This window comes from Pseudophryne corroboree, chromosome 1 (assembly GCF_028390025.1).
Source record: "Pseudophryne corroboree isolate aPseCor3 chromosome 1, aPseCor3.hap2, whole genome shotgun sequence".
Lineage (NCBI taxonomy): Eukaryota > Metazoa > Chordata > Amphibia > Anura > Myobatrachidae > Pseudophryne > Pseudophryne corroboree.
In genome coordinates, this window is record NC_086444.1 from 579,947,177 (window position 1) to 579,963,312 (window position 16,136).

The 16,136-nt window shown below is 45.3% G+C and overlaps 1 protein-coding gene across 1 annotated transcript in view; it reads left to right on the plus strand.

Moving 5' to 3' along the window:
• Positions 1–15,307, plus strand: part of LOC134900125 (thioredoxin-like) — a 29,637-nt gene extending 14,330 nt beyond the window's left edge. Inside the window, exons 2-5 of the mRNA XM_063914220.1 lie at positions 3,584–3,688; positions 5,548–5,607; positions 5,889–5,954; positions 15,025–15,307. Coding sequence (XP_063770290.1) covers positions 3,584–3,688; positions 5,548–5,607; positions 5,889–5,954; positions 15,025–15,087 — 294 coding nt within the window. The 3' untranslated portion in view covers positions 15,088–15,307. The remainder of the gene's footprint in view (positions 1–3,583; positions 3,689–5,547; positions 5,608–5,888; positions 5,955–15,024) is intronic.
• Positions 15,308–16,136: the final 829 nt, after the last annotated feature.

The following is a 16,136-nucleotide window of genomic DNA, read 5'->3' on the forward strand; positions in this document are numbered from 1 at the left end:
CTACGACAGCACGAGTGGATTCTAAATATTCCAAAATCGCAGCTTTTTCCGACGACACGTCTACTGTTCCTAGGGAAGATTCTGGACACAGTCCAGAAAAACGTGTTTCTCCCAGTGGAGAAAACCAGGGAGTTATCCGAGCTAATCGGGATCCTCCTAAAACCAGGAAAAGTGTCAGTGCATCATTGCACAAGAGTCCTGGTAAAAATGGTGGCTTATTACGAAGCAATTCCATTCGGCAGATTTCCCGCAAGAACTCTTCAGTGGGATCTGCTGGACAAATGGTCCGGATCGCATCCTCAGATGCATCAGCGGATAACCCTATATCCAAGGAAAAGGGTGTCTCTCCTGTGGTGATTACAGAGTGCTCATCTTCTAGAGGGCCGCAGATTCGGCATTCAGGATTGGATGCCGGTGACCACGGAGGCCAGCCTGAGAGGCTGGGGAACAGTCACACAGGGAAAAAATTTCCAGGGAAGTGTGATTAAGTCTGGAGAATTCTCTCCGCATAAATAAGCTTAGAACAAATTTATAATGCTCTAAACTTAGCTAGACCTCTGCTTCAAGGTCAGCCGGTATTGATCCAGTGGGATAACATCACGGCAGTCGCCCACGTAAACAGAAGGGCGGCACAAGAAGCAGGAGGGCAGTGAAAACTGCAAGGATTTTTCGCTAGGCGGAAAATCATGTGATAGCACTGTCAGCAGTGTTCTTTCCGGGAGTGGACGACTGGGAAGCAGACTTCCTCAGCAGGCATGACCTCCACCCGGGAGAGTGGAAACTTCATAGGGAAGTTTTTCAACATGATTGTGGACCGTTGGCAAAGACCAAAGGTGGACATGATGGCGTCCCGCCCGAACAAAAACGGGACAGGTATTCCGCCAGGTCATGAGACCTTCAGGCGATAGCTGTGGATGTTCTGGTAACACCGTGGGTGTACCAGTCTGTGTATGTGTTCCCTCCTCTGTTTCTCATAACCAGGGTATTGAGAATTATAAGACATAGAGGAGTATGAACTATACTAGTGGCTCCGGATGGGCCAAGATGGACTTGGTACCCGGAACTTCAAGAAATGCTCACAGAGGACTAAGGGCCTGGGGAGCTAAGAAGGGACTTGATTCAGCAAGTACCATGTCTATTCCAAGACTTACCGCGGCTGCGTTTGACGGCATGGCGGTTGAATGCCGGATCCTGAGGGGAAAAGGCATTCCATAAGAGGTCATACCTACCCTGGTCAAAGCCAGGAAGGAGGTGACCGCACAACGTCATCACCACATGTGGTGAAAATATGTTGCGTGGGTGAGGCCAGGAAGGCTCCACGACGGAAATTCAACTAGGTCGATTTCTACACTTCCTGAAAACAGGAGTGTTTTGGACCTCAAATTGGGGTTCATTAACATTTAAATTTCGGCCCTGTAGATTTCTTCCAGAAAGAATTGACTTCAGTTCCTGAAGTCCAGATTGTAAAGGATGTATTGCATATACAGCTTTTTTGTGCCCCTAGGGGCACCGTGAGATCTCAACATAGTGTTGGGATTTCTTAAAATCATATTGGTTTGAACCGCTCAAATCTGTGGATTTGAAATATCTCACATGGAAAGTGACCATGCTGTTGACAAATATCTCACATGGGAAGTGACCATGTTGTTAGCCCTGGCCTCGGCCAGGCGATTGTCAGAATGGGCGGCTTTGTCTTACAAAAGCCCATATTAAAATTTTCCATTTGAACAGGACAGAACTGGGACTCGTCTCCAGTTTCTTCATGAAGGGGTGTCAGCGTTTTCACCTGAAACAACCTCTTGTGGTGCCTGCGGCTACTAGGGACTTGGAGGACTCCAAGTTACTAGACGTGGTCAGGGCCCTAAAAATATATATATATATATATATATAGTTAGGACGGCTGGAGTCAGAAAGTCTGACTTGCTGTTTATACTGTATACACCCAACAAGCTGGGTGCTCATGCTTCTAAGCAGTCTATTGCACGCTGGATTTGTAGTACAATTCAGCTTGCACATTCTGTGGCAGGCCTGCCACAGACGAAATATGTAGATGCCCATTCCACAAGGAAGGTAGGCTCATCCTGGGCGGCTGCCCGAGGAGTCTCGGCATTACAACTTTGCCGAGCAGCTACGTGGTCAGGGGAGAACACGTTTGTAAAATTTTACAAATTTTGATACTCTGGCTAAGGAGGACCTGGAGTTCTCTCATTCGGTGCTGCAGAGTCATCCGCACTCTCCCGCCCGTTTAGGAGCTTTGGTATAATCCCCATGGTCCTGACGGAGTCCCCAGCATCCACTAGGACGTTAGAGAAAATAAGAATTTACTTACCGATAATTCTATTTCTCGTAGTCCGTAGTGGATGCTGGGCGCCCATCCCAAGTGCGGATTGTCTGCAATGCTTGTACATAGTTATTGTTACAAAAATCGGGTTATTACTATTGTTGTGAGCCATCTTTTCGGAGGCTACTTCGTTTTGTTATCATACTGTTAACTGGGTTCAGATCACAAGTTGTACGGTGTGATTGGTGTGGCTGGTATGAGTCTTACCCGGGATTCAAGATCCTTCCTTATTGTGTACGCTCGTCCGGGCACAGTACCTAACTGAGGCTTGGAGGAGGGTCATAGGGGGAGGAGCCAGTGCACACCATGTGACCTAAAAAGCTTTTTAGATGTGCCCTGTCTCCTGCGGAGCCCGCTATTCCCCATGGTCCTGACGGAGTCCCCAGCATCCACTACGGACTACGAGAAATAGAATTATCGGTAAGTAAATTCTTATTTTTCCTGTGACATACAACAGGAAATACCTGTGCCACAGAGTTGTAGATTAAAGCTGTACTGATTGTCTGGCTTTATTCTTTATTTATTTTTCCTGGTTCCTGCACATCTAGTTTTTTTTATTTCAGTGTAGGAAGATTAATATGTGTGGTGTGTGTAAAGGGTTTTCTTGCTGCAAGCTTAGTTGCAGTGCTGAGTCACCGTGTGTAATCTAAATTCCTGAGCTAATGCAAAGAGCCAGAATGCAATGTAGCTTACTGTATTTAAAAGAACAACTGCATCTGGGTTGTTAATTGTTTAATTGTGGGATATTTCTAGACTAGGTTGGGACTTTCTAGAATGGGCTTACACTACTATGTTCTACAGACTACACCACATACTTTTACTGTACTTGGTGGACTGGGTGGGTATGGGATGTTGTCGGTCAGAATACCGACCCCAGTATCCCAACTGCCACAGACAGAGGCGTGTAAGTAAACCAACTGTAATCCTTCCTTCCCGCAGCCTAACCCCAACCCCCTACTCCCCTTTGTGGCCTATCTGTATGTTAGGATGCCACTTTGTCCCGATGGACTATGTTGCAAATCTTCAGGAGTTTTGGCAATAACCTGCAGTTACAACCTGTTATAGATCGAGTTGCTGTGTTATAGAACTTGGTTAGCACACTTTGAGGAAAATGTACATGTGAATAATATATCCTTCAGATATATTTAGGTTATATGAAATTTGGTTTTGAATCATAGTAATTGTATTTCTTGACTGCCTTATTTATTTATTGTCTTTTTTTTTTTTTTAAATGTATTTCAGGATGACTTCAAAAAAGCCCTGGCTGATGCTGGCAGCAGTCTAGTAGTTGTTGACTTCACAGCCACATGGTGTGGACCATGTAAAATGATTGGACCCTTCTTTGACGTAAGTCAGTAAATGTATTTATATATACATACATACAGGGATCCACTGCACTCGCCATTCCCAGGAGAGGGGTGCACTCATGTACTCCCCACCCCTAGGTTGGGGTGCGGTGGGCTGTGACCACCTAACTCAAATATACATATATAGAGAACCCTGCACTCTCCTTAGCAGCTTCATTCACCTTAATGCTTTAGTATAAATCTGAATAAACATAAGTGGTAGGTAAGCTTTAAACCAGGTAAGCACACATTCTCTTAAGAGACAGCAGTAACCAGGTCCTTAAAAAATCTATATGAAAGTTCATGTGATAGAGTAGGACTTGCGGTGAAATGGGGTCCCTTGGAGTGAGCCGCAAGCTTACATGCATTGTACAGTTCAGAAACCAAAATCCCATTGTTTATTCAGATTTATAGTAAAGCATTAAGGTGAATGAAATAGCTAAGGAGAGTGCAGGGTTATATATATATATATTTTTTTTTTTTTTTTATTAGTTACACAAAAGTGAAATAAAACATTAACATGGAGACTAATAGCAATCAATATGTTCATCTATAACAATTTATTAAAATCCATAAAAGATAAGATCAGTGTCCATAATCGTACAGTAGTTTCTGAGGTAAACTCCTTCCAATGTTGACACAGTTTGAAGGTCCCCATGAAAATCAATGCACAGACATTTCTGTAAAAGCTCCACCTCTTGTTACTTTAAAGATGGAGGTCACATCAGAATGAAATAGAATAATCCAATGCGTTTCGTCTCATGCCAAGACTTCATCAGGGGTACATCTTAATTCATAGATCAATCACAAGATGTTAATTACCTATCAAGACAAACTGATCTTGGATATTTGAGTCAGGCAGGCCACCGCTCAATTAGATGCGTGGTCCACAGTGCCTCACGAGGTAAGTAAGGACGTATATCACTCAGGAAATTCAACTGTTCTTGGGTATTTGTATCAATCAGGCTAGCCACAGCTCTTTTAATGCGTGGTCCAAAATGCCTCACAGAATGGACAAAGACGTATATCACTCAAGAGATTCAATTGCGAGAGAGTGCTCAAAAGATATATTCAACCATCCAGTGAAATATCATTGGGACTACTGAGTGAAAGCACAGAAGGAGGGGTTGCATGTTTGTATGCGCGCGTGTGTATGTATGTATGTATGTATGTATGTGTGTGTATGTATGTGTATATATATATATATATATATATATATATATATATATATTTATATTTTGCAATGAAAAGAAAATGGAGGGCGCAGGTGTGAGTAAAACATTTACAATTCCTATTAATAATAAAACAAGCTCACATACATCTTAGGTTCTGATGATAAGCTCAATGCACTTGTGCGGCAGCTGAGCCTCCGGATAACTCCTTCCCGTACTCATGTGGCCGCATACTGGCGCGGCGAAAAGGTGAATCAGTCTAGCAGAAAGGGGTGAGACCCTGTGTGGGGTGAGCAGTGTGGTGAACGGAAGGAAGAGGGGATTTGTGAGGCGGATTAGATAATCTGCTCAACTGCTTTAAACTGCGTGCTGGCGGAGGGGTGCGGGTCCTGTGCTTGCCCCTCTCACAACCTACACAGACCATGCCCAGAACTCTGTGTGCACTGGACTGATATTCGGGAGTATGCAACCACATCACAGATGTGACTCATACTGAATAAAGCTGTCATTTTGACGTGCTTTTAACTAGTGATTAAACTAGTGGTTAAATAAGGGCACTTGACGAACAACAAAAATCTTTAAAGTATTTGTCATATGAAACTAGATTTTATTTTTTTTGTCTGGTTTTTCTTTGCATGTCTACATCAAATAAAACAGTTTTTTTTTTTTTTTTTGTGTTTGTTTCTAGGGCTTGTCTGCAAAATACACAGATGTCGTGTTCCTTAAAGTGGATGTAGATGATGCTCAGGTGAAATAATTCTTTGTGAAATCCCTGGTGGTGTTTTTGTTTTGTTTCGTTTCTTTTCTTCTTCCTGATTAGAGCTCACGCTGTTATAACAATATTCAAAGTGCATGAAATTGATACCATACAAAACTACTTGGTAACAAATCAATTTATTTTAAAAGGAATAAATGATCCCTATTTTGTTATGCGAAGTTATGGCATGCAGTATAAGGCTGATTACTAGCTACATGTACAGATATTTCTACACCGTTGAACCTTCAGTAAACTATTTTCTCCTTTTATAGGATGTTGCATCACACTGTGACATCAAATGTATGCCAACATTTCATTTCTATAAAAATGGAGAGCGGGTATGTATCTCACTTTTATTTTATTTTTTATGTCCTAAATAAAATGACCTGAAAATACAATAAACTTTTATATTTTTAACAAGTCCTTTTAACTCTGTAATCTGGTTTAGTCCTTTGTGCCTGACTATGAGGCAAAGTGTAGTATAAGGGCCATGATCAACATTTCCATTATCCTTCAGTTCTGATAAACTTCTGTATCCTTTCCATATATATTTCTGAATATTGATAGGATAGCCCTCTTAACTGCAGCTGTTCTTTTGCACTAAATATGCTGTCCCTGCAATTACCACTCTCAAAGCAAAGAACATTGGCCCTCATTCCGAGTTGATCGCTCGCAAGGCGAATGTAGCAGAGTTACACACGCTAAGCCGCCGCCTACTGGGAGTGAATCTTAGCTTCTTAAATGTGCGACCGATGTATGCGCAATATTGCGATTACAAACGAGTTAGCAGTTTTTGAGTAGCTTCAGACTTACTCTGCCTGTGCGATCAGTTCAGTGCTTTTCGGTCCTGGCTGACGTCATAAACACACCCAGCGTTCGCCCAGGCACACCCACCGTTTCCCCGGCCACTCCTGCGTTTTCTCCGGAAACGGTAGCGTTTCCAGCCACACGCCCCTAAAACGCCGTGCCTCCGCCCAGTAACACCCATTTCTCTATCGTCCTAAGTGGATGCTGGGGTTCCTGAAAGGACCATGGGGAATAGCGGCTCCGCAGGAGACAGGGCACAAAAAAGTAAAGCTTTACTAGGTCAGGTGGTGTGCACTGGCTCCTCCCCCTATGACCCTCCTCCAGACTCCAGTTAGATTTTGTGCCCGAACGAGAAGGGTGCAATCTAGGTGGCTCTCCTAAAGAGCTGCTTAGAGAAAGTTTAGTTTAGGTTTTTTTCTTTACAGTGAGTCCTGCTGGCAACAGGATCACTGCAACGTGGGACTTAGGGGGAAAGTAGTAAACTCACCTGCATGCAGAGTGGATTTGCTGCTTGGCTACTGGACACCATTAGCTCCAGAGGGATCGAACACAGGCCCAGCCGTGGAGTCCGGTCCCGGAGCCGCGCCGCCGACCCCCTTGCAGATGCTGAAGCGTGAAGAGGTCCGGAAACCGGCGGCTGAAGACTCCTCAGTCTTCATAAGGTAGCGCACAGCACTGCAGCTGTGCGCCATTTTCCTCTCAGCACACTTCACTGGGCAGTCACTGAGGGTGCAGAGCGCTGGGGGGGGGCGCTCTGAGAGGCAAATATAAACCTTATACAAGGCTAAAAATACCTCACATATAGCCCATAGGGGCTATATGGAGATATTTAACCCCTGCCTGACTGGAAAAATAGCGGGAGAAGAACCCGCCGAAAAAGGGGCGGGGCCTATCTCCTCAGCACACGGCGCCATTTTCTGTCACAGCTCCGCTGGTCAGAACGGCTCCCAGGTCTCTCCCCTGCACTGCACTACAGAAACAGGGTAAAACGGAGAGGGGGGGCACATTAATGGCTATATATATATATATATATTAAAGCAGCTATAAGGGAGCACTTAATATAAGGATATCCCTTGTATATATAGCGCTTTGTGGTGTGTGCTGGCAGACTCTCCCTCTGTCTCCCCAAAAGGGCTAGTGGGTCCTGTCTTCATTAGAGCATTCCCTGTGAGTTTGCGGTGTGTGTCGGTACGTGGTGTCGACATGTATGAGGACGATATTGGTGTGGAGGCGGAGCAATTGCCAAATATGCAGATGTCACCCCCCAGGGGGTCGACACCAGAATGGATGCCTTTATTTGTGGAATTACGTGATGGTTTATCTTCCCTTAAACAGTCAGTTGAGGACATGAGGCGGCCGGACAATCAATTAATGCCTGTCCAGGCGCCTCAAACACCGTCAGGGGCTGTAAAACGCCCTTTGCCTCAGTCGGTCGACACAGACCCAGACACGGGCACTGATTCCAGTGACGACGGTAGAAATTCAAACGTATTTTCCAGTAGGGCCACACGTTATATGATTTTGGCAATGAAGGAGACGTTACATTTAGCTGATACTACAGATACCGTAAAACAGGGTATTATGTATGGTGTGAAAAAACTACAAACAGTTTTTCCTGAATCAGAAGAATTAAATGACGTGTGTGATGAAGCGTGGGTTGCTCCTGATAAAAAGTTGATAATTTCAAAAAAGTTATTGGCATTATACCCTTTCCCGCCAGAGGTTAGGGCGCGCTGGGAAACACCCCCTAAGGTGGACAAGGCGCTCACACGCTTATCCAAACAAGTGGCGTTACCCTCTCCTGAGACGGCCGCACTTAAGGATCCATCAGATAGAAAGATGGAAGTTATTCAAAAGAATATATACACACATGCAGGTGTTATACTACGACCAGCTATAGCAACTGCCTGGATGTGCAGTGCTGGAGTAGTTTGGTCAGAATCCCTGATTGAAAATATTGATACCCTAGATAGGGACAATGTTTTACTGTCGTTAGAACAAATAAAGGATGCATTTATCTATATGCGTGATGCACAGAGGGATATTTGCACACTGGCATCTCGGGTGAGTGCTATGTCCATTTCAGCCAGAAGAGCCTTATGGACACGACAGTGGACAGGCGATGCGGATTCAAAACGTCACATGGAGGTTTTGCCGTATAAAGGGGAGGAGTTATTTGGAGTTGGTCTATCAGACTTGGTGGCCACGGCTACTGCCGGGAAATCCACTTTTTTACCTCAAGTCACTCCCCAACAGAGAAAGGCACCGACCTTTCAACCGCAGCCTTTTCGCTCCTACAAAAATAAGAGAGCAAAGGGCTTGTCGTACCTGCCACGAGGCAGAGGAAGAGGGAAGAGACACCAACAGGCAGCTCCTTCCCAGGAACAGAAGCCCTCCCCGGCTCCTGCAAAAACCTCAGCATGACGCTGGGGCCTCTCAAGCGGACTCGGGGACAGTGGGGGGCCGTCTCAAAAATTACAGCGCGCAGTGGGCTCACTCGCAGGTAGACCCCTGGATCCTGCAGATAATATCTCAGGGGTACAGGTTGGAATTAGAGACGGATCCTCCTCATCGTTTCCTGAAGTCTGCCTTACCAACCGTCTCTTCCGAAAGGGAGAGGGTGTTGGAAGCCATTCACAAGCTGTACGCTCAGCAGGTGATAGTCAAAGTACCCCTATTACAACAAGGAAAGGGGTATTATTCCACTCTATTTGTGGTACCGAAGCCGGATGGCTCGGTAAGGCCTATTCTAAATCTGAAGTCCTTGAACCTCTACATAAAAAAGTTCAAGTTCAAGATGGAGTCACTCAGAGCAGTGATAGCGAACCTGGAAGAAGGGGACTTTATGGTATCCTTGGACATCAAGGATGCGTATCTACACGTTCCGATTTACCCCGCACACCAGGGGTACCTCAGGTTCATTGTTCAAAACTGTCACTATCAGTTTCAGACGCTGCCGTTCGGATTGTCCACGGCGCCTCGGGTCTTTACCAAGGTAATGGCCGAGATGATGATTCTTCTTCGAAGAAAAGGCGTATTAGTTATCCCATACTTGGACGATCTCCTAATAAGGGCAAGGTCCAGAGAACAGCTGGAGACAGCTTTAGCACTATCTCAAGAGGTGCTAAGATAACACGGGTGGATTCTGAATATTCCAAAATCCCATTTAATCCCGACAACTCGTCTGCTGTTCCTAGGAATGATTCTGGACACGGTTCAGAAAAAGGTTTTCCTTCCAGAGGAAAAAGCCAAGGAGTTATCCGATCTGGTCAGGAACCTCCTAAAACCAGGAAAAGTGTCAGTACATCAATGCACAAGAGTCCTGGGAAAAATGGTGGCTTCTTACGAAGCAATTCCATTCGGCAGATTCCATGCAAGAATATTCCAAAGGGATCTGTTGGACAAATGGTCAGGGTCGCATCTGCAGATGCACCTGCGAATAACCCTGTCACCAAAGACAAGGGTGTCACTTCTGTGGTGGTTGCAGAAGGCTCACCTATTAGAAGGCCGCAGATTCGGCATTCAGGATTGGATCCTGGTGACCACGGACGCCAGCCTGAGAGGCTGGGGAGCAGTCACACAAGGAAGAAACTTCCAGGGAGTATGGACGAGTCTGGAAAAGTCTCTTCACATAAACATTCTGGAACTAAGAGCAATCTACAATGCTCTAAGCCAGGCGGAACTTCTCCTGCAAGGAAAGCCGGTGTTGTTTCAGTCGGACAACATCACGGCTGTCGCCCATGTAAACAGGCAGGGCGGCACAAGAAGCAGGAGTGCAATGGCAGAAGCTGCCAAGATTCTTCGCTGGGCGGAGAATCACGTGATAGCACTGTCAGCAGTGTTCATCCCGGGCGTGGACAACTGGGAAGCAGACTTCCTCAGCAGACACGATCTTCATCCGGGAGAGTGGGGTCTACATCCAGAAGTCTTCAACATGTTAATAGACCGTTGGGAAAGACCAATTGTAGACATGATGGCGTCTCGCCTCAACAAGAAACTGGACAAATATTGCGCCAGGTCAAGAGATCCACAGGCAATAGCTGTGGACGCACTGGTAACTCCTTGGGTGTACCAGTCAGTGTATGTGTTTCCTCCTCTGCCGCTCATACCAAAGGTATTGAAGATCATACGGCAAAGAAGAGTAAGGACAATACTAGTGGTTCCGGATTGGCCGAGAAGGACTTGGTATCCGGAACTTCAAGAGATGCTCACGGACGAACCGTGGCCTCTACCTCTGAGAAGGGACCTGCTACAGCAGGGTCCCTGTCTTTTTCAAGACTTACCGCGGCTGCGTTTGACGGCATGGCGGTTGAACGCCAGATCCTAAAAGGGAAAGGCATTCCAGAAGAAGTCATTCCTACCTTGATTAAGGCACGGAAGGAAGTCACCGTGAAACATTATCACCGCATTTGGCGAAAATATGTAGCGTGGTGCGAGGATCGGAGGGTTCCGACGGAGGAATTCCAACTGGGTCGTTTCCTACATTTCCTGCAATCAGGATTATCTATGGGTCTCAAATTGGGATCCATTAAGGTTCAAATTTCGGCCCTGTCAATATTCTTCCAAAAAGAATTGGCCTCTGTCCCTGAGGTCCAGACTTTTGTCAAGGGAGTACTGCATATACAGCCTCCTGTGGTGCCTCCGGTGGCACCGTGGGATCTAAATGTAGTTTTAGATTTCCTCAAATCCCATTGGTTTGAACCATTGAAAAAGGTGGATTTGAAATATCTCACATTGAAAGTGACTATGTTACTAGCCCTGGCCTCTGCCAGGAGAGTATCTGAATTGGCGGCTTTATCTTATAAAAGTCCTTATCTAATCTTCCATTCGGATAGGGCAGAACTGCGGACTCGTCCGCATTTTCTCCCTAAAGTGGTATCAGCATTTCATCTGAACCAACCTATTGTGGTGCCTGCGGCCACTAGCGACTTGGAGGACTCCAAGTTGTTGGACGTTGTCAGAGCCTTAAAAATATACATTGCAAGGACGGCTGGAGTCAGAAAATCTGACTCGCTGTTTATATTGTATGCACCCAACAAGTTGGGCGCACCTGCTTCTAAGCAGTCGATTGCTCGTTGGATTTGTAACACAATTCAACTTGCACATTCTGTGGCAGGCCTGCCACAGCCTAAAACTGTAAAAGCCCACTCCACAAGGAAGGTGGGCTCATCTTGGGCGGCTGCCCGAGGGGTCTCGGCATTACAACTCTGCCGAGCAGCTACGTGGTCGGGGGAGAACACGTTTGTAAAATTTTACAAATTTGATACCCTGGCAAAGGAGGACCTGGAGTTCTCTCATTCGGTGCTGCAGAGTCATCCGCACTCTCCCGCCCGTTTGGGAGCTTTGGTATAATCCCCATGGTCCTTTCAGGAACCCCAGCATCCACTTAGGACGATAGAGAAAATAAGAATTTACTTACCGATAATTCTATTTCTCGGAGTCCGTAGTGGATGCTGGGCGCCCATCCCAAGTGCGGATTATCTGCAATACTTGTACATAGTTATTGTTAACTAATTCGGGTTATTGTTAAGGAGCCATCTTTAAGAGGCCCTTTCTGTTGTCATACTGTTAACTGGGTTTAGATCACAAGTTGTACGGTGTGATTGGTGTGGCTGGTATGAGTCTTACCCGGGATTCAAAATGCCTCCCTTATTGTGTATGCTCGTCCGGGCACAGTACCTAACTGGAGTCTGGAGGAGGGTCATAGGGGGAGGAGCCAGTGCACACCACCTGACCTAGTAAAGCTTTACTTTTTTGTGCCCTGTCTCCTGCGGAGCCGCTATTCCCCATGGTCCTTTCAGGAACCCCAGCATCCACTACGGACTCCGAGAAATAGAATTATCGGTAAGTAAATTCTTATTTTCCTGTCAATCACAATGCGAACGTCGGAGCGATGAAAAAGCCGTGAGTAAACTTACTTTCTTCATAGTAAAGTTACTTGGCGCAGTCGCAGTGCGAACATTGCGCATGCGCACTAAGAGAATTCTCACTGCGATGCGATGAAAATCTCCGAGCGAACAACTCGGAATGAGGGCCATTGAGATTAGTATGTCTATTGGCAATTAACATTGAGGCAGAGTACCTTTTAAAGTAATGACAAATATAGGTTAGTGTGCGTTTTAAGCAAGAAGTATTACGATCAGGGCAATGACAATGAACTTGTTATTTGTCCAGTGTGCAGCTTAAGGGATGCGTGTGTTATAGTAATTTGGCTGGGTTGTTTTTGCTTGCATTGTTTTTAATGACATTTAGTAAGCAAGAACTGAATACACACAAAATGGAACTATAGAACCAGTGGGCAAATCAATGCAGGAAATTATACAGTTGTATTAAATGACCATGGGAGGGAAATTGGCACATGAGGTATTCAGCAATAAATAAAATAATTTGGCAGATTTGATGGGTTATATGGTCCTTATCTCCTGTCATGTTCTGTGTCATGTAACTGCTCTCGCCCTGATACATATTTAATGGTAAGGTCTCCCTTTATAACCATGACCTTCAATACTGCTTGGGTCTTGCTGTAGCAGGGGATATCCTATACAGCAGCTCTAAAGGCTTTTCATTATAGACCGTGTACCCTATGAACCATTGAACATGCATATGTTGCAAGTGGAGATACAATTCTAAAACGTACAGTATGACTCTGCATCACCAATACTTGCATATGATGCTTTTAGAATCATCTGGCCCTATGCTTCTTACTACTAGGACAATAAACAAACAAAAACATCCCTCACGCAATCTACGTGAGCGGAAGAGGCCCTTACATCACTAAACGACTCTCATTTGACAAGCTTAGTACAGTGTGCTTGGTGTATCTAATGCAGGTCAGCTAAAGTGTCACAGAAACTGTCTGTGTATGAAACCATAAAGCCTGTGGGTGTATTAGAGTGTTTAATGCAAAAATGTCCTTTATGCGTATGAGCAAAGAAGGCGTTTATACACGTGGATTTTCACGTGTATTTTGTATAGCATTCTTCTTAAGCTGGCTACACACAGTGATGTCATCAGATCTGGCGGATTGGACTGACATATTGCTCACATCAGCGCATATCGTGCAGTTTGTAATCCCAATATGCGGGTCACTAGAGACGTTGTCAGGCTTGATCTGCTGCATATCAAACCTGATGCTATTGCTAGCATCCTGTAGTATGCTAGTGAAGGATGTAACATAATTATTCGTCCTTCATTAACATTGTTCAATTGTGTATGGCAGTCTGGGCTGACAGGCATACATTCCGATGTCGGAACGAATGCCCGTCCAAGTGTGTACCCAGCTTTAAACTATGTACAACCATAGATCATCTCTAGAGATGCCCCTCGAGCAGAGGTTCCCAAACTCTGCCATTACAGTCTAGGTTTTAAGGATGTCCATGCTTTAGCACTGGTCATGTAATTAGTACCTCAGTCAATTTGATGTAACCATCTGATCTTAATCATGGATATTCTTTAAACATGGACTATGATGGCAGAGTTTGGGAAACTGCCCTAGAGCAAAGCTGTAACCATGTTAGTAATCCACTAACTTGCACCAGGTACAAGACTTTCTTGTAAATTATGTAGTTCAAGATCTGTGCAACTGAAAACATTTGCTTAATTTGTGTTTGTATTTTATGCCCCCTGATCTCCCTTCTGCAGCCGCAAGTTACATATAGCTCTGCGCACAGTGCGTTGCTTTATTTAGTGTGTAAATGTGTCCGTCTGTCCTCGTTACGCTGCAATCACTGCTGTTTTCCCAACAGATATACTATACCATGCTGCGTTTACAGCGGTGGTGGGGAACCTCCAGCCCGCGGGCTGTATAAGGCCCGCAAAGCCACTTTATCTGGCCCGGACAGCCGGTACACAGTACCGCCGCCCGTCCACCTATACTGGCAGCCGCTGCTGTGTGTGTTAGGGGAGGAGAGCAAAGCATGCGCCTATCCTGCCCTTTTGTGCTCAGTCCGGCGGCGGCATGTGTCCTCTGTCAGGGCAGGGAGGAAAGCGGAGCTATGTCTGGCAGCATGTAGGATCTCAAAGCAGCCGCCTGTTCGTGAGCCAATCAGGAGCCGCCGCTGCCGGTCCGCGAGCTCTGATTGGCTCATGAACCGTCGGCTGGTTTGAGGTCCTACACGCCGCCGCCGACATAGCTGCTCTCTCCTCCCTGCCTGATATATGACGCACGCCGCCGCTGGACTGCGCACTAAGGAGCAGGAGAGGCGCACGCTGCGCTCTCCACCCCTGACACAAACAGCAGCAGAAGGCCAGCAGCCAGAGCACTGGAGCAGCAGTGGTGTGCAGTACAGTGGGGTGGGGGCATGTGTGTACCTGGCACTGTGTGGGCATATCTGGCACTGTGGGAGCATATGTGTATCTGGCACTGCACTACTGGGGGCATATCTACTGGGACATAACTACTGACTGGGGGCAGGCTAATTTTTGAGTTGATAATTTTTGTATGGCCCCCGAAGGATTTTATAAATATCCAAATGGCCCTTGGTAGAAAAAAGGTTCCCCACCCCTGGTTTACAGATTTACATATTCCTGCGTACAGTGTGTTTCTTATTTTTTTTTTAACAGTGTTATTATTTAGTTCAACGTTTGTTCATCTTCCTACAGATACATGAATTTAGTGGAGCAAATCAAGCCAGTTTGGAGCAGAAGGTGCAAGAACTGAAATAAAGATATGTAATGGGACCTCGTACTATTCATTTTAATTTCTGTATATTACAGCAACATTTCAAACTATCATGTACAAATATATGGAAATAATTGTGATCCTTGCTGTCTGCTCAAACTGCTCTACTGTACTGTAATCCTTCCAATATTTAGTTATGTGCTGCTTGAATTGGATCTAAGGAAAGAGACTGAATAATAAAATAACAGATGAATTCCACTGTGATTGTTTGTTTGATTTGTCTTTTTGGTTGCATTCCAGTCTCTTACATTATTTAATACCTCATTACTAACCTTTTTAAATAGTGCAAGCATGTTATGAAGCACTTTTATAGAGACTGTGTAATCACTCACATTGGTCCCTATCCCAGTGCAGCTAATGATCTATGTTTTGGAACATGCAAGTGACATTAATTTACTAGTATGCTTTGCAACTGTACAAAATCCCAAGGTGAGCAACTAACTCCCCACCGATCTCTCCCTGATTGGCATAGACTCCATGGTTCCAGAGATTTGAAGCACCACTGCTACTGTGCTGCCTTGGATACTTATAGGGACTCTTTGGGGGTAATTCAAATGTATGAAAAGTTGGTTGGGTGTCTGCTTTTTCCTGTCTATTAGATAAGAAAAAACAGACACCCAAATGACTTTTCAAACAATTGAATATCCCCCAGTATCTTTAATGGGATCCGGTCTCTAGGTCGACGCTATAAAGGTCGACCACTATTGGTCCACAGTAACTAGGTCAACAGGGTTTCTAGGTCGATAGGGTCTCTAGGTCGACCTGTTCTAGGTCGACAGGTCAAAAGGTCGACACAAGTTTTGTTTTGTTTTTTAAATCTTTTTTTGATCCTTTTCATACTAACGGTCCACGTGAACTACGACCTTGCCCGAAGCATGGCGAGCGAAGCGAGCCATGCGAGGGGACACGGTGCACTAATTGGGGTTCCCCGTCACTCTACGAAGAAAACAACACCAAAAAAACATAAACTCATGTCGACCTATAGACCCTGTCAACCTAGTTACTGTCTAACAATAGTTGTCGACCTAGTTAC